The sequence below is a fragment of the Pan troglodytes genome, chromosome 7 (assembly GCF_028858775.2).
Source record: "Pan troglodytes isolate AG18354 chromosome 7, NHGRI_mPanTro3-v2.0_pri, whole genome shotgun sequence".
Taxonomy (NCBI): domain Eukaryota; kingdom Metazoa; phylum Chordata; class Mammalia; order Primates; family Hominidae; genus Pan; species Pan troglodytes.
In genome coordinates this window covers 50,676,412-50,694,549 of record NC_072405.2, presented here as the reverse complement: position 1 = coordinate 50,694,549, position 18,138 = coordinate 50,676,412, and the positions used below count along the sequence as shown (strand labels likewise).

At 47.4% G+C, this 18,138-nt stretch overlaps 2 protein-coding genes across 5 annotated transcripts in view; one reads left to right on the top strand and one right to left on the bottom strand.

Annotated features, from left to right (window-relative positions):
* Positions 1–881, bottom strand: part of VDAC3 (voltage dependent anion channel 3) — a 14,208-nt gene extending 13,327 nt beyond the window's left edge. Inside the window, exon 1 of one of the 2 annotated variants that reach the window (XM_001138480.5) lies at positions 627–881. The gene's annotated coding sequence lies outside the window, so the exon portion shown is untranslated. The remainder of the gene's footprint in view (positions 1–626) is intronic. The other variant, XM_054656698.2, reaches the window with a different exon arrangement.
* On the top strand, positions 750–18,138 carry DKK4 (dickkopf WNT signaling pathway inhibitor 4). Of its 3 annotated transcripts, XM_009455276.5 has the most exons (6): positions 750–891; positions 1,229–1,410; positions 15,045–15,282; positions 16,385–16,535; positions 17,294–17,446; positions 17,847–18,138. In XM_009455276.5, exons 3-6 carry the CDS (start codon positions 15,172–15,174, stop codon positions 18,104–18,106), a joined length of 675 nt encoding a protein of 224 aa, XP_009453551.1. In that variant the 5' UTR covers positions 750–891; positions 1,229–1,410; positions 15,045–15,171; the 3' UTR covers positions 18,107–18,138. The 3 variants fall into 3 exon arrangements, with proteins under 3 accessions (XP_009453551.1, XP_001144036.1, XP_054512674.1); XM_001144036.6 differs by lacking the exon at positions 1,229–1,410 and having other exon boundaries at positions 805–891; XM_054656699.2 differs by lacking the exon at positions 750–891 and having other exon boundaries at positions 946–1,410.

Below are 18,138 nucleotides of genomic sequence, written 5' to 3'. Positions count from 1 at the left end.
ATGCACTGCTAGTATGATCAAGCAAAAATCGAGAACAACAGAAACTTCATGTTCCTCGAGAGTAAAGCTACAACCACACGTCTCCACCAGCTCTACAGAATGCACCTGCCCATAGATGTGCACACTGCACAGAGGCTGCAGGAGACGCAGACGCGGAAAGGCGTTAGCCGGGTGCTACTGCTTTACAAAGCCACTAACTTGACAGCCAGTACAGAGCCCTTTTCGTTCCTCGCTTCTCCGTTTTGAATTGCACGCAGGGCACCCTCCCTCGGCCGTAAGGAGGGGGCAGGGACGGGCGGGAGACGGGTGTGGGGTTCGAGGATCCAACTTCCCTAGAACCGATCTCCTTTCTAGCTGACCCCTGGGAGGAAAGTGCGGTCCACACGCCGGCGGGATAGGTCGCTGCCCGCGCCCGGAGGCCACCTGCCCCGCCGTGCTGCGGCTCCATCGCCTGAGGTGGCCCGGGCGGGTCCCGGCGGGAGCGAGCGGCCCCGGCCCCCCGCGCCCCGGTAGCCTGCTCCCTGCCCACAGAGCCTCCGTTAGGCCCGCCTCCCGCCTGGCGCTCTGCTCGGCCGCGGCCCACCGCTCTCCGGGACTGGAGCCCGCGCGGCCTCAGCTCTCCTCACCTCCACCCCGAGGGCCTGCCTCTGCTCCGCCAGGGCAACGCTGAAGGTCTTCAAACCAACGCCGTCCGCGCCTGCGCAGCCTCGCACCCCCCCCAGCCGCGCCTGCGCGCCGCCCCTCCCCGAGAGCGCCTGTGCGCCGGCGTGTCGCGCCACGGTCGCGCGCTTCGGAGCAAGGCGCGGAGACGAACAGCCGGGCCAAGCCAGCACCACCAACTGTCCGGCTCCGCAGCGCGCGTGCCCAGGAGGGCTCGGTGTGGACAGTGAGGTTGACTGGGGGCCCAAGAGGCAGGGGACCGCACCTGTGCCCTTGAGGGGACTCATTCTCGCGAGAATGCGCGAGGTTGCTAGTTAACTGTTGCCATGGGTGCGGCCGCGAAAAGGCCGCAGGGTGCCGGACCCCAGGTTTGAGGCATGCCGCAGGCCGGAGTGTAGTGGCGCGATCTTGGCTCACTGGAGCCTCGACCTCCTGGGCTCAAGCCGTCCTCCTGCCTAAGCCTCCTGAGTAGGAGGGTCCACAGAAGCGCGCCACCACGCCCGGCTAGTTTAATTTTTTTTTTTTTTTTTTTTTTTTGGTAAAGACGGGAATCTCCCTATGTTTCCAGGCTGGTCTCGAACTCCACGGCATAAGTGATCCGCCCGCCTGCGCCTACCAGAGTGCTGGGATCACAGGCCTGAGCCCACGCCCAGCCCCTTATGGGAATTTCATTTCAGACTGACCAGACTTCAAGAGTGTCACTCTTAGGTCATCTCGTCTTAAGGATGAGAATACACAGGTCCCCAGGGGGTAAGTGATTGATTGATTCAAGATCCCACAAGTAGTGAGAGATGATAATTCAAAGGGGCAGAGGATGTGGAGGAGAAAAAGCCCTTCTGTAGAGGAGAAGACCAACTAATAAAGGTAGAATAGATGACAGAAATAGAAAATCATCGTCTTGGAACCACCATGATAATAATTGATTCAGGCTGAAATGATCAGTGGACCGTTGAGGATGTTCATATGGTTTCAAAGTATCACCCCCATAGATTACTCACTAAAGAGAAAAGGGTACCTTCACATCAAAGAGACTGATCAAACGGGGGATGGTAGGGACTGACATATGCCCCTGGTGTGAGGCACAGAGAGGGACACAGAGATAATATTCTTGTAAAAGTGTGTAATTTGCCTCTCTTCAGGACGAAACAATCAGGCAGATCCAAACTGAGAGACCTGCAAGACAACTGCCCAGTCTTCAAAAATGTCAGTTTCATGAAAGATTAGGAAAAAGGCTAGTGAACTGCTCTAGGTTAAAGGAAGCAAAAGATATGACACTAAAAGCAATGTGTGATCCTAAATTAGACCCCGAATAAAAACCAAACAAACAAAACCAGCTACAGAGGAACGTTATTGGGACAATCGGGGAAATTTGAATGGAGAGTAGATTAGTGTGGCAACAATGTAAAATTTTCTGAGGGGGCCCCGGGCGCGGTGGCTCACGCCTGTAATCCTAGCACTTTGGGAGGCCGAGGGGGGCGGATCACTTGAGGTCAGGAGTTCGAGACCAGCCTGGCCAACATGGTGAAACTCCGACTCTAGTAAAAATACAGAAAATTAGCTGGGCATGGTGGCGGGTGCCTGTAATCCCAGCTACTGGGGAGGCTGAAGCAGGAGAATCACTTGAACCCCGGAGGTGGACGTTGCAGTGAGCCAAGATCGTGCCATTGCACTCCAGCCTGGGTGACAGGGCAAGACTCCGTCTAAAAAAAAAAAAAAAATTCTAAGGATAGTGTACGTTGGTTATGCAGAAATGGCCTTGATTTTAGGAGATGCATGCTGAAGTATTTAGAAGTGAAATATCATGTAGCTGCAACTAACCCTCAAATGATCCAGAAAAAAAGAAAAAGCAAATATGATAAAATGTTAACAATTGGTTAATCGAGGTGGAACGTATATGTGTGTTCATTGCACTATTCTTGAAATTTTCCACTGAGTTTAAAATTTTTTTTGAAATAAAAAGAGACAAAAAGTCCCCCACAAAGTCTGTGATACTCCACAGTACACAATACCAAGTTGCTGCTTGAATCAAAAGGCAAATATCAGATTTGACCGCTGTGTGAAAGGTATTTGAAGTTAATAAGAGATAAGTAAGATACATGTCCCCAAGAGACTCATAATGTAAGACTTGGACAAATATCTGCTGAATGAGGCCAAATATGGTCAATGTCATAAGCAAGGTAGTATAACCTAGTAGCCGAAATAAAGTGAGCTTAGGAGTCCAAAGAGCTGAATTTGTGTCTCAGCTTTGCCAACTCTGTGGTCTTAGGCAAGCATTAACCTCTCTCTGCCTCAGTTTCCACATCTGTGAAACAGAACTAACTTAATATCTACTCAGGATTGTAGTGGATATTAAATCAAATAATGTATCCAGGCCGGGTGCCATGGCTCACTCTTGTAATCCTAGCAGTTTGGAAGACTGAGGCAGTGGATTGCTTGAGCCCAGGAGTTTGAGACAAGCCTAGGCAATATGTTGAACCCCATCTCTACAAAAAATACAAAAATTAGCCAGGCATGGGTGGCATGTGCCTGTAGTCCCAGCTACTTGAGAGGCTGAGGTGGGAAGATCACTTGAGCCCAGGGAGGTCAAGGCTGCTGTGAGCTGTGATTGCGCCACTGCACTACAGCCTGGACGACAGAGGGAGACACCATCTCCAAAAACAAACAAATAATGTAACCATAGTGCATAATTTACCTGGCTTATAGAAAATGTTCATCAGTAAATAACACATGAAAATAAAGGAGTTGGCTGGGCACAGTGGCTTACCCCTGTAATCCCAGCACTTTGGGAGGCCAAGGCAGGCAGATCACAAGGCCAAGAGATTGAGACCATCCTGGCCAACATGGTGAAACCCCGTCTCTACTAAAAATACAAAAATTAGCTGGGCGTGGTGGTGTGCGCCTGTAGTCCCAGCTACTTGGGAGGCTGAGGGAGGAGAATCACTTGAACCTGGGAGGCGGAGGTCGCACTGAGCCAAGATCATGCCACTGCACTCCAGCCTGGCGACAGAGTGAGACTCCGTCTCAAAAATTAATTAATTAATTAATTAAATAAAAGAAGAAAAGAAAAGAAAGGAGTTTAGACCAGGTGCGGTGCCTTGCACCTATAATCCTAGCACTTTGGGAGGCTCGGGCGGGTGGATCACCCGAGATAAGGAGTTCGAGACCAGCCTGGCCAACATGGTGAAACCCCATCTCTACTAAAAATACAAAAATTAGCCGAGCGTGGTGGCACATGCCTGTAGTACCAGCTACTCAGGAGACTGAGGCAGGAGAATTGCTTGAACCTGGGAGGTAGAGGTTGCAGTGAGCTGAGATTGCCCCACTTCACTCTAGCCTGGGGGACAGAGTGAAACTCCCTCTCAAATAAAACAAAACAAAAAGAAAGAAAAGAAAGGAGTTTAAAAGCTATACAGGCAAAACTCACATTTATTCATATACATATGAATATTAGAGCCACAACTTCAGACTATCCTGTGAGGCAAGGAGTACAAGTGTAGGCGGAGCAACATAGTGAGACCCTGTCTCTAAAAAAAACATTTTTAATTAGCTGAGGGTGATGTTGGCCTCCTGTAGTCCTGACTACTGAGCAGGCAGAGGTGGGAGGATGGATGGCTTGAGCCTGGGATGGGAGGTCAAGGCTACAATGAGCTATGATCATACACTGTACCACAGCCTGAGTGACAGACCAAGATCCTTATCTGTTAAAAAAATTTTTTTTAATGGAAATTTCACAACATTCTGTTATCTGAAGGTCTTTCTTCTGAAAGGACCTGACAACACCAGTCCCAGGTAATCCAGAAAGACCTGAAGCAAGAAGGTGATGAGAAAACCGTGGAGGAAGTCAGCTGCTGCAGGAAGGATCCATCCTTTGCTTCCTGTCCCTCTAGTCCTGTCCAGTTAGCTCGGTCTAGATTCACACTTAATGTCCTTATCAAGACTGGCTTTCATTGGCTGGGCGCAGTGGCTCACACCTGTAATCCCAACACTTTGGGAGGCTGAAGCAGGTGGATCACCTAAGGTCAGGAGTTTGAGACCAGCCTGGCCAACATGGTGAAACCCTGTCTCTACTAAAAATACAAAAACATTAGCTGGGCATGGTGGAGGGCACCTGTAATCCCAGCTACTCAGGAGGCTGAGGCAGGAGAATAACTTGAACCTGGGAGGTGGTGATTGCATTGAGCAGAGATCGTGCCATTGCACTCCAGCCTGGGCAACAAGAGTGAAACTCCATCTCGAAAAAAAAAAAAAAGACTGGCCTTCACTACCTCAGAACTACAGCCAAATAATGCACTCGTTCTCACATTCTCATTCCCCACCCACACTGCGATCTAAACTCTTGGGAAGTGTGGAAAGGGCTTTCTCAGTCCGAATCCTGATACCAATACCCATGGCATTCTCCTGTCAAAACAATAGAATCAGAATTTTAGAGCTGGGAAGGGACTCTCAATGCCTTCCTTTGAGGGATGTTTGCTAAGCGTCTTTCGTGTCCAGGGCACAATGACAGTGCTCAGAGCTGCCATCCAGGGAAACACCCAGAGCATCTGAGTGCAGAGGCCCAGGGAGATGCTGTCCCCAAGGGAGCAGGCTCCCAGCCCAGGTCACCCGCTGAGCCAAGGTAACCCCCTGTGGCCTCGTTCAGAAAAAAATCTTGGAAGGTTAGTATAGTTTTACTCTCAGAGATTGAAAAAACAGCTGAGAACAGCAGCTCTTCTGTAAAGACTTCATAGCTCAATTACCCTGAGTGTAGGATATAATTCTGAAGCCAGCTGTGTAGTTCAATTCCGTTTCTTTAAAGAAAAAGAGCTGGCCTGGCATGGTGGCTCACGCCTGTAATCCCAGCACCTCAGGAAGTTGAGGCAGGAAGATCGCTTAAGGCCAAGAGTTCAAGATCAGCCTGAAAAATATAGCGAGACCCCCATCTCTATAAAAAATAAAAAATTAGCTGAGCTTGGTGGCGCACGTCTGTGTTCCCAGCTACTCAGGAGGGGCTGGGAGGATCGCTTGAGACCAGGAGGTTGAGGCTACAGTGAGCCGAGATGGCGCCACTGCACTCCAGCCTGGGTGACACAGTGAGACACCATCTCAAAACAAAAACAAAGCAAAGCCAAAAGAACCCAAATGGCCAACATCTAGAGGACATTAAATAAACTATAATACATCCATATTCTGGGTTGTGGTATAGCCATGGGTTCTGATAATATTTGATGATCTTGAAGAAAGGCTCATTGAAAAAAGAAAAAGGAGGGAACAAAAGTATATGTACAGTGTAATCCCAATTGTGTGTGTGTGTGTGTGTATTGTAATTTTAAGAAGCAAGGGAGCAATAAACATAAACATCAAGTTGGGTGCAGTGGTGCACACCTATATCCCCAGCTACTTGGGAGGCTGAGGCAGGAGGATCACTTGAGCCCAGAAGTTTCAGGCTGTAGTGCACTCTGATCCTGCCTGTGAATGGCCACTGCACTCCAGCCCGGGCAACACAGTGAGACTTCGTCTCTGAAAACAGCAACCTCAGTGTATACCTCCAATCCGGGGAGGCAGACAGAGGGATTGGGAAGAAGAGGCGCACATGAGCAGATGTAGGCATTAGTAATGGCTAATTTTGGAACTGATAGTAGATTAATTATATTGCATATTAAATAAAGAAATGCTGCATGTACATATGTATACGTGACTGCATAGAAAAAAATTGGGAAAATTTTACCAAAATTTCTAGATATCTGACTTTAATTTTCTTCCTCATACTTTTCTGTATTTTCCAACATTTCTAAGATTTGGGAATGTATTTCTTTTATAATTGAAAAAGTGAGGCTCACTTGCATAAGTTGGGGAAGAACCTAGATGTATGAGAAGGACAGTGCTATTCCATGGGAAATTTCCACCAGAAATTGGGAAATGCTCCTGGAATCACGAGCCTGGACTTTGTGCTGGGCCTTCTGAATGTGCACCTCACTCTTTGCCACAAGGGGGAGCAAGGAGACAAGGTAAAAGAGAAGCCAGACCTGTGGGGGCAGGGGCGGTATGGGGGGGCCAAGGTGACAAAGTCCCCTCCCACTCCCCATGTGTCCCCAGAGCCTCACCCAAGATCTTCATGAGGTTATGAACACAGCTATGAATTAGGATCTGAGCTGTGTCTGAGGACTTTCTACCAAAGTCAGAATCTAATTTGTGTATCGTTTTTAGATTTTTTTTCTCTTTTTTTGAGACGGGGTGTCACTCTGTTGCCCAGGCTGGAGTGCAGCAGCGCCATCTCAGCTCAGTGCAGCCTCAACCTCCTAGGCTCAAGCGATCCTCCTGCCTCAGCCTCCCGAGTAGCTGGGACTACAGGTGTGAACCACCACACCAGGCTAATTTTTCTATTTTTTGTAGAAATGGGGTCTCACTATGTTGCCCAGACTGGTCTTAAACTACTGGGCTCAAGCAATCCTCCTGCCTTGTCCTCCAAAAGTGCTGGAATTAGAGTGCCTGGCCACAAGTCTAATTTGAATGTCAGAAGGGCAGCAAGTAATTACTAAGTTGTTTTATGGAGAAACCAATGTTGTCACCATACCACACACAGCTATGTTACAGCCCTGATGACACCACCTACAAGTCATTTAGTCTCAGTCACTTCCTAGTGAAGCTCTAGCTTCCATTTAATCAGAGACAGTTTGGGAAAGAAGGAGGTGACATACAACCAGAGTCGTAATTGGAAAATAGCCCAGGCAGTGTTCCTTGTGATTTTATGTTGTTTTCATCAACTTGGTGTTTGGAAATAGATGTCAGTTAGTGACATGTGTAGCAGGCATAAAGGAAAGAATGAACTTTGAAACCAGAATTCTTGTGTTCAGATCCCAGGTCTGCAGCCCCCTCATTGTGGGCCTGTGGCAGGTTAGTGGTCCCTCCGAGTCTCGGTGTCTTCATTTTTAACATGGAGACGCCCAGAGGGAAACTCCTGGCTGGGTAAGGCCCCCCAATAGAGAGACTTCAGCTGCAGGTGGCTTTCTTTGGCCAAAGTCCTGGGAAGGCCTGGACGACACTCAAGGCAGGAGCCTGGGACAGAGGGGCCAAGATCACACCCGCTGAGCCAGATACACCTCAACACCTAGAAAGACTGGGTTTCCTAACGCAACAGGATTCACCACTTAAATCTAAAGAAAAGAATCAGATGTAGCTGGGCACTGTGGCTCATGACTGTAATCCTAGCACTTTGGGAGGCCAAGGTGGGAGGATCGCTTGAGCCCAAGAGTTCAAGACCAGCCTGGGCAACATAGCAAGACCCCATCTCTACAAAAAATACAAAAATTAGCTGTTGCGGTGGCATGCGCCTATAATCCCAGCTACTCGGGGAGCTGAGCCCAGGAGTTTGAGGCTACAGTGAGCTGTGCTTGCACCACTGCACTCCAGCCCAGGTGACAAAATGAGACCCTGTCCCTAAAAATAAAGAATTGAAGAATGAGACCCAGTTTGGTCTGCATCTTAGGGCCCAGATCCAAAGATGGCAGACCTCCCCCCACCATGTTTTGCGTCCCATGAACATGTCAGCCACAGCGTGGCACACAGGAAGGAAAGCGGGATAGTGCCCAGGAACAGGGTAGGGGGGTGCGGGGGGTGTGGCCCTTAGGACCTAGGAAGGCACAAATGGACACAACTTGATTTTTTTTTCTTTTTTGAGACAGAGTCTTGCTCTGTTCCCCAGGCTGGAGTGCAGTGACATGATCTTGGCTCACGGCAACCTCTGCCTCCCAGGTTCAAGTGATTCTTCTGCCTCACCCTCCTGAGTAGCGGGGATTACAGGCGCGCACCACCATGCCTGGCAAATTTTTGTATTTTTAGTAGAGACGGGGTTTCGCCATGTTGGCCAGTCTGGTCTCGAACTCCTGACCTCCAGTGATCTGCCCGCCTCGGACTCGCAAAGTGCTGGAATTACAGGTGTGAGCCACCGTGCCCGGCCAACCTGATTTTATTTTAAAACAAAACAATGGCAGAGCCTATCTTTGAGGAAGGAGGGTCCAGGGACCCTGGTGCTATTCCCAGCCAGATGCCTGATGTGGAGTCAGGACAACTCCAAGGCTGTTGCTGCTGGAAAGGGAGGTTCCCTGCACCAGCACATTGCACAGCTCCAAAGGCGTGGGCCACGTGCATGGAACATGGTCCAAAGGTGCCTCCTGGAGCTGAGCAACTTGGAGGCCATGGCAGATGCCAGCCCAATCTCCCAGAACACTGGTGTGTAAAAGGCCCTCAAGACCAGAAGGAACTGAGGCTGAGTGTGACATGACCTGCCAGAGGCTATACCGTCTGCAAAAGTGGCTGGCACCAGCCACCCTGGCGTCCCCCCTGTGCTGTCCCTGGGTGCTGCCCTTCACTCCCCAGCCTTATGGAGGGCTGGCCTTACCTTCTGACCTCAGGGAACCAAATGGCAACATTTCTGTCATCTCTGTGATCACATCCTGCGGTTTGTCTGCCCGCCCCATCAACATGCCCCTTCTCATCTTTTATTTGATGGAATATTTCCTGTGAGATTCTGCCAAAGACCTGCTTGCTTCCGTTACTTTGATTTTGTTTTAAGGAAAGCAAAATTTATGGAAATCAAACAGGTTTTGACACAGGAAGCATAACAAATAAAAATTTCCATTCCCGAGTGAGTATAAATGATCGGTTCTGACACCCAGCCTTTGACGTGAACCACAGCAGCTGTCATGCGGGAGGACACAGGTGGCAGGTCTCAAACACGAGTCTGCAATTTTTACCCAAAGAGTGGAATCAGTGCAGAAACTGGGACCTCTGGAAATTTCTTTTTGAGAAATTTCATTTCCTCTAAGCTTAGTCAGTATTACTCGATTTTAGTGTTCCCATGGGCTAGGTGCTCACTGCAAAACTTGAAGCATCAGCCTGAGATTTTTCAGTTAACCCATAATCCTTGCCAGGGGGCATCAGTATGGCAGTGCCTTGGCCAGAACTTCGCACGACGGCTTCCTTCGTTCTGTGGCTAAAGGAGTGTCTTGTGGTGCCGCTTTTCAAAAGACAGCCACGGCTCCAGGTGCCGCTCAGGAGGCCTTGTGGAGTGAATTCTGCGAGGTCATTGCTGCTGTGGCCTGTGCCGTGAAACTTGTGGCCTGACCTAAGAGCAAAGAGGATGCCCTTTAAGCAGAAACATTTTTTAAGTTTTCCTCTCCACAACTGCTTCACCGTGCATCCTCTCCCCACTGCCCCATCATCTCTAGTCCCCAAATCATGGAGATGCGGGCTCCTGGCAGTAGACGCTGCCACAGGGGGGCATCTCATTTCAGTTGTTGGCATTCTCGCTGAGGGACACTGTGCTGATTAGTAGCAGGCAAGCAGCCTTGGGAAATCTGAAAATATACCAAATGTCATTTTCCCAAAACTACTTCACATACCTACTTTCCTCCAAAATTGCTCTGGCTTTTTAGAGACCGTAACCCTAGTCTTATTGCAAAATGAGGCCTCAGATTAAGGGAGGTTTTTCTTTGATGAGTTGTATCGAACACATGTCCATTGACAGCCTGCTAAGGCAGGGCCATGGGAGATGCTAGGCACTAAAGTCTATGGAAGATGGAAAGTTCTGGCCTGGAAAATGGATGAGAGGCATTTGTTTAGAGGTTTTTTTGTCGTGTTTTTGTTTTTGTTTTTTAGATGGAGTCTTGCTCTGTCGCCCAGGCTGGAGTGCAGTAGTGTAGTCTTGGCTCACTGCAACCTCTGCCTCCTGGGCTCAAGCAATTCTCCTGCCTCAGCCTCCCGAGTAACTGGGATTACAGGTGTGTGCCATCATGCCCAGCTAATTTTTGTATTTTAGTAGAGATGGAGTTTCACCATGTTGGCTAGGTTGGTCTTGAACTCCTGATCTCAAGTGATCCACCCTCCTCGGCCTCCCAAAGTGCTTGGATTACAGGCGTGAGCCACCGCGCCTGGCTCGAGCTCATGGTCTAGTTGTAGAGACAAAGAAGCAGGCAATTGCAGTGGGGTTTTAGAAGCGCTGTGACAGGCTGGCATATGCACAGATCAGGGCAGACAGGGGAGAGGAGGCCCAGCTGGTAATAGAGTCAGGCCCGGCCCCAAAGCCCACATTCTGTCAGTGCTGAGACAGAGACAGAGATGGACAGACACAGACAGGCACAGGGTCGCTCTTCAGTGTTGTTCACCCCCTGTTGGTGATCCTCTGGCATCTGGTGCCTGCACCCACTCCTCTCTGTCTCTCAGAGGCAAAACGGAGAGCCTGGTTCGTGGAAGACACAATGGCTACTCTTATATCTCCACAGTAGATATCCTGCAAACAGTTGATTGTGCGGACAGCTTTTCTCAAGGCACCCTCTTATCCTGCTCCCCCAACCTGATTTTCATCCTGAATTCTCTGTCTCTAGGCCCACCTCTACCCACCCAGTGCACCAAATCAGAGAAGGCAGGATCATCCCAGCTCCTCCTCCCCTCCCTCCCCACTCCCACATCCAGTGATGCAGCTCGAACTTCAGACTCCCATCCTTTGCTTGGTTCCCATTGTCACTGTGTCACTGCCTGAAATTGGACCTCTTCACTGTCATCAGGGCAATGACAACTGAGTCCTAAGTGGCCCCCAGCCTCCCCTCTCTCCCAGTGCAACCTAAGCACCATACTGCCACCAGCATTGTGCCCTGAAAGCAAATTAGATCACACCAGTGTCTTTCTTTTTCTTTCTCTTTCGTTTGTTCGTTCTTTCCTTCTTTCTTTTTCTCTCTTTCTCTCATTTTCTCTCTCTTTCTCTCTCTCTCCTTCCTTTTTTCATTTATTTTTTCCTCCCTTCCTTCCTTCCTTTCTTCCTTTTCTTTTCTTTCTTTCTTCCTTTCTTTCTCTCACATTCTTCCTCTTTCTCTCTCTTTCTCTTTCCACTCTCTCCTTCCTTCCTTTTTTCCTCCCTTCCTCCCTCCCTTCTTTCTTTTCTTTTCTTTCTTTCTCTTTCTTCCTTTCTTCCTTCCTTTCTCTCACTTTCTTTCCTCTTTCTTTCTTTCTCTTTTTCTTTCTCCTTCCCTTCTCTCTCCTTCCTTCCTTTCGTTTGTCTTCCTTTCATTTTTTCTTCCTTCCTTCCTTCCACCCTTCCTTTCTTCCTCTCTTTTTTCTTTTCTTTTCTTTTCTTCCTTTCTCTCTCTCTCTCTCCCCCTCCCTCCCTCTCTCCTTCCCTCCCTTCCTTCCTCTCTCTCTTCTTCTTTCCCTTCTTTCTTTTCTTTTTTTTTCTTTTTTCCTTCCTTCCTTTCTTTCTTTCTCTGTCTCTCTTTCTCTCTTTCCCTCCCTCCCTCCCTTCCTTCTTGTTGGTGGGAGGACAGGGTCTCGCTCTGTCACCCAGGCTTGAGTGCAGTGATAGGATCATGCAGCCTTGACCTCCTAGGCTCAAGCAATCCTCTTACCTCAGCCTCCTGAATAGCTAGGACTGCAGGCACGTGCCACCACACCAGGGTAATTTTTGTATTTTTTGTAGAGATGGGTTCTTGTTATGTTGCCCAGGCTGCTCTTGAACTCCTGGCTTCAAGTGATCCTCCCATCTCACCTTCCCAAGTAACAGAGACTACAGGCAAGTGCTGGCATGCCCAGGTTTTTTATTTTTTGTGGAGACAGGGTCTTGCTATGTTGTTCAGGCTGCTCCCTGGCCTCAAGTGGTCCTCTTGCTTTATCCTCCTCACGAAGTGCTGGGTACAAGCATGAGCCACTGCACCCAGCGGATCATGGCATTCTCAGTCTGATGTATCTCCAATGACTTTACATTGTGCAGAGAATAGAATCTGATTTTCTTAGCATGGCATATCAGGGTCTGCATCTTGCTTCATCTCATCCTTCCATCATCTGCCGCAGCCACACGATCTCTCACTAGCACCTGAGTGCACCTCCTCCCTCTTGCACACACCTCACCCTCTGAGCCCAGGTGAGGATATCTCCGACTTCCCAACCTGGGAAGCTCCTATGCAACCAACAAAATTCAGCTCAAATATTACCTCATCTGTAAACACATTCCTTTATTTCTCTAGAAAGTCTAAATCATGCCTTCGTCTGTATTTATATCTTCATAAGTCCTCCACCCTTATATTTATACCTTTATTTTAGTGCTTGTCATAATAGGAAATCATCCATATGTACATGTCTTCTATCTGGATCTCTCTCTCTCTGTGTGTCACCCAGGTCTGTCATCCATACATACAAGTTTTCTGTCTGGATCTTTCTCTCTCTCTCTCTCTCTCTCTCTATATATATATATAGGCTTAATCTCCTGGGCTTAAATGATTCTCCCACCTCAGCTTCCTGAGTTGCTGAAACTACAGGTGAACACCACTATGACTGGCTAATTTTTTTTTTTTTTTTGAAATGGAGTCTCACTCTGTTGCCGAGGCTGGAGTGCAGTGGCACCGTGTTGGCTCACTGCAACCTCGGTCTCCTAGGTTCAAACAATTCTCCTGCCTCAGCCTCCCGAGTAGCTGGGATTACAGGTGACCACCACCACGCCCGACTAGTTTTTATATTTTTAGTAGAGACAGGGTTTCACCATATTGGCCAGGCTGGTCTCGAACTCCTGACCTCAGGTGATCCATCCACCTCAGCCTCCCAAAGTGGTGAGATTACAGGCGTCAGCCACCGCACGCGGCCTACTTTTTTTTTTTTTGTGGAGACAGGATCTCAATATGTTGCCCAGGCTCGTCTTGAGCTCCTGAGCTCAGGAGATCTTCCCACCTTGGCCTCCCAAAGTGCTGGGATTACAGTTGTGAGCCACTGTGCCTGGCCATTGGAGTTTCAAATTTTATTCCTAACATGTAATCTGAGGCTCTGTTCCATGCCAAGTGCTCTAAGTGCTCAGTGGCTGTTTGTGCCGTGTTACAGGAGTTCCCATCAGTTCTTTTGCCTGTGTATATTGCCAGGGGCCTTTGGTAACCTGAAATTCCCTTACAGTGAGGCAGCAGGAAGCAGAGAAACCCAGCAGAGACAGAACCCTGGGGCTCTTTCCTTTATCCTTGGTCATAATTGTACAACTTCAAAATAAATTCTGTAACACCCCTAGTCACCAGGGTTATCATGCTATCAAAGGGTGTTGTTTGATGTCAGTTTAAGGGATTAAAATAAGTAACTTCCATACGAGAGGTAGACAAGCAATACCAACCCAAGGACAAGGGCCAAGTAGTAGGAAGGCTCGAATCACCTGCATCACCTTTGGAATGGCACTGCATTACTCAAAATTGAGAATGTTCCCATGCACAGAATGCTGAGATTCATGTCAATGAATTGATGTTAGGTTGTTCTGCAGGAAAATGTAGTAAATAATAAGATTATCATTTATGGCATAGAAAAAAATGCATTTTAGATGACTCTATGCTAAGAGCAATGAAACAATGAAGAGAAAAAATGATTTTTTGATCCAGATCTAGATTGTTCTACCCTTAAAGTATTTAAGACAGTGATAAGCACATGTCTAAATTACCTAACAGTCCAAATGATAAAAAAATCAGACAGGAAATGGATGAAGCAGAAGTTTTAAAAAATTCATATTAGGAAAATTGGAAATACATGAGATTTCATCTGAAATCAGCCAGAGACTTGGATCCTTGTTCTGCTTAAGTGAGTTTTACATAATGCAACACAAATTAAATATGTTGCTGATAAAATGGACCCAAAGCTTCGTACTGAATTGTGTAAAATGCGCTATCATTGTTCCCACCATTAAAAAATGGGATTTTCATAAATTACATTATTTTCCTAATAACCCTAACTTCAAACAGCTCGATTTTCATTTAAAGGAAAGTAATTTCCCAAATGGCATTTAGTCAGAACAGGTGCTGTTACGTTCACAACTTTTAAGCGGTTGGGATTTTGACATCTGGATGCCAGAGCTAATCAGGGGGCGTTTTCTCTTTTTCTATCTGTCCTCACTATCTGAAGCCCAGTTTACAGCTTCTCAGTGTATTTTGTACCTCATTAGTTTTTGGCATCCTCTATAGCATATTGGCCAGTATGATTCATCCTTTCTTTGAGCACAATTAGCTGTGAAAACAGATCTTAGGGCAGACTCCCTCCCTACCCCCAAAGGATTACTGAAGGTAGGAAATGCAGGTGATTATCAGAGTTTGCCTTTGATACAGACATCCTGCTCTGCCGTGGCCCTTTGAACTAACTTTGATATGCAATAATTAAGAGGGATTGAACCCCTGGAGGAGAAGCCGCATGGCCCTGCCTCTTCTCTCCTTCTATTGAGTCCTTGTTTTGAACTATTGATCAAACAGATTTGAAGGGATTTGTTGAAGCCTGTGTGGGGCAGGAGGAAGGAACGGAGCGGGGAGGAGGCACATCTGGTTATAAATAGTTTCAGGAGGAACCTGCTGGTCAGACTTTGCTCAGCCGATTTCACGCACCTTACTCAGACTAAGGTTTACTTCTTTCAGAAAAAGCAGTGACAAACAGACGACGTGCTGAGCTGCCAGCTTAGTGGAAGCTCTGCTCTGGGTGGAGAGCAGCCTCGCTTTGGTGACACACAGTGCTGGGACCCTCCAGGAGCCCCGGGATTGAAGGATGGTGGTGGCCGTCCTGCTGGGGCTGAGCTGGCTCTGCTCTCCCCTGGGAGCTCTGGTCCTGGACTTCAACCACATCAGGAGCTCTGCTGACCTGCATGGGGCCCGGAAGGTAAGGCTGCTAGGGAGGGGGGCGAGGTACAGGACTGCTGACAGCTGGGGTGTTTTGTTTAGGCTTTAGTAAGTCATTCTGATTCATGTATGAAATGTCTTACCTAGCAGGTAAATTGAATTGGTTTCAGATTTGGGAGGGCATCCTGGTAGGATCAGTGGCCTTAGTGTGAATGTATGAAATAAACACAGTGGCTTTTCACATCATTCGGCCATACGTTTGTCTATAACTCACAAAATAAACGAACACTTTGGAAGCTCTACTATGTGCCAGCTCTTTTACATGTAATACGTCATGTACTCTTCCTCACAATTTGAGATAGGTGAAATATCCCCTAATTCCAGATGAGGAAATAAGACTCAGAGATGTTGAAGAGCTTACCCAAGCTCACACAGCCAGCAAGCAAACATGGGAATGAGAATTTAAACAGAGGGCCATGATGCATTGCCTTGTCACCATCTAACTTCACAGAGAGAGTTGTTTTAGGAATCGCTTTATGTATGTGTATATGTTATTATATATCTTATAGATTATTACATATATCATATATGCTATACCTACGTTGTATGTCTATGTAGAAGCATCAACTGTGTATGAGAACAATTGATCTTCGGTATCTCTTTCTCTATGTCAATGAGGCATCATTGAAAATCAAAGGACAGTTCACTTAGGGAAGGGTCTCTAAGCTAAATGTGATTCACTAGAGTAAAAAATCAAATTGGAATGCCACAAACATCAATAGTATGTTTAATGAAACTGTAGCCAGCTTCTAGAGTTAAGATATATTGAAAATCTCATACTCACCTGTTAAGACACACATAGGAAAACATTTTTTCTCATTTTCACAAAGAGCACAGGAAAACTAAATTCTGAGTTAAGTCAATTTTTCAAACTCAAATAGCCTTTGCAGCGCCTAGGTCTCCCCGGGTGACGTGAGCTTCCCTTTGTGGGAGAAAACCATTTCCACTGGAGAGTAAGATGCTGCCCAGGGTTTGTCACAGCGCTACTGTCCTTTGGCTCCCTCCGCCTCCTGCCTTCAATAATAAGTCATCTTCCATCGTGTTGGGTTTCCTAGCCTTGTGATAACAGATTCCCTCCACAGGGCTCACAGTGCCTGTCTGACACGGACTGCAATACCAGAAAGTTCTGCCTCCAGCCCCGCGATGAGAAGCCATTCTGTGCTACATGTCGTGGGTTGCGGAGGAGGTGCCAGCGAGATGCCATGTGCTGCCCTGGGACACTCTGTGTGAACGGTGAGCGACATAACGCCAACAGTGGTTTTTAAACCGAAGGTAGTGTCTAAGCCCCATAGACTAGAATATTCCAGGGTAGGCACTCTCTAATGGTGCTTCCTAGATTCATGCTTGAAGTAAATGTATGCAGCTGCCTTTTCTTTTCTTTTTTTTTTTTCTGAGGCGGAGTTTCGCCCTTGTTGTCCACAGCTCACTGCAGCCTCGGCCTCCGGGTTCAGGTGGTTCTCCTGCCTCAACCTCTGGAGTAACTGGGACTACAGGCATGTACCACCATGCCCGGCTAATTTTTGTATTTTTAGTAGAGATAGGGTTTCACCATGTTGGTCAGGCTAGTCTCGAACTCCTGACCTCAGGTGATCCACCTACCTCGGCCTCCCAAAGTGCTGGGATTACAAGCGTAAGCCACCGGACCCGGCTTGCCTTTTCTTAATGAAACAAAATAATTTATTTCCTGGCAACAGCTCTTGCTAATGACTTGGAGATAATGATTTTAAAGGAAAGACTCAAGTTGTAATCATTCAAATACTTCCATTTCCACTTGGATACCATTAACTACCTTTAATGGAATGCAATTTCCACTTAGCTACTTTCTCTGCCACATGCGAGCATGTAAATATTTAGCACATGTTCCAGAAATCTAGAAAGTTATAAACTGAAGGCAGAGGTGCTGCCAAACTATGCAACAGTAGGATAATTAGTGTGTCTGTGGTTCTCCCCCTTGAAGTTAATAATTCTAGTTACACCTGGTTGTCCCTCAGATGTTTGTACTACGATGGAAGATGCAACCCCAATATTAGAAAGGCAGCTTGATGAGCAAGATGGCACACATGCAGAAGGAACAACTGGGCACCCAGTCCAGGAAAACCAACCCAAAAGGAAGCCAAGTATTAAGAAATCACAAGGCAGGAAGGGTAAGAACAGCATTCGCAGCATATTTTATTTCAGAAATGCATTTTCTCCTCCCAGCCTCTTAAGGATAGGGTGAGACTGATTTTATTCTTCCCATCCCAGAAACACTTAGGAAGCATGTGCTGTTTGTTATCTCTTTCTGTAAGAAGCTGTGGGGGTCACGTAGAGAGTAGCCTAAGGTAGTCTGCAGCCAGTAACAACGATCAATTCTGATGGGTAGGGGTGGAGTCGCCATGGCATTACTGCTTTTAGCGTAACACCTAGCTCTGTGAGACCTGCGTGCTGTGTCTGTTTTTACTTTGTGGCTGTCAGTCATAGGTCCCATTCCCTTATCCCAGTAGCAAACCCCCAGCAGGCCACTTTCCTTATTTATCACTAAAGCCCACATTAACCTTGTTACAGGACAAGAGGGAGAAAGTTGTCTGAGAACTTTTGACTGTGGCCCTGGACTTTGCTGTGCTCGTCATTTTTGGACGAAAATTTGTAAGCCAGTCCTTTTGGAGGGACAGGTCTGCTCCAGAAGAGGGCATAAAGACACTGCTCAAGCTCCAGAAATCTTCCAGCGTTGCGACTGTGGCCCTGGACTACTGTGTCGAAGCCAATTGACCAGCAATCGGCAGCATGCTCGATTAAGAGTATGCCAAAAAATAGAAAAGCTATAAATATTTCAAAATAAAGAATCATCCACATTGCA

What these genes read in the sequence shown, in the direction of transcription:
- DKK4 (XM_009455276.5), top strand. Translation starts at nt 15,172, where the DNA reads ATGGTGGTGGCCGTCCTGCTGGGGCTGAGCTGGCTCTGCTCTCCCCTG. An exon ending in TGGGACACTCTGTGTGAACG is followed by an intron (nt 16,536 to 17,293) that starts GTGAGCGACATA and finishes GTTGTCCCTCAG; the next exon opens with ATGTTTGTACTACGATGGAA. An exon ending in GAAATCACAAGGCAGGAAGG is followed by an intron (nt 17,447 to 17,846) that starts GTAAGAACAGCA and finishes ACCTTGTTACAG; the next exon opens with GACAAGAGGGAGAAAGTTGT.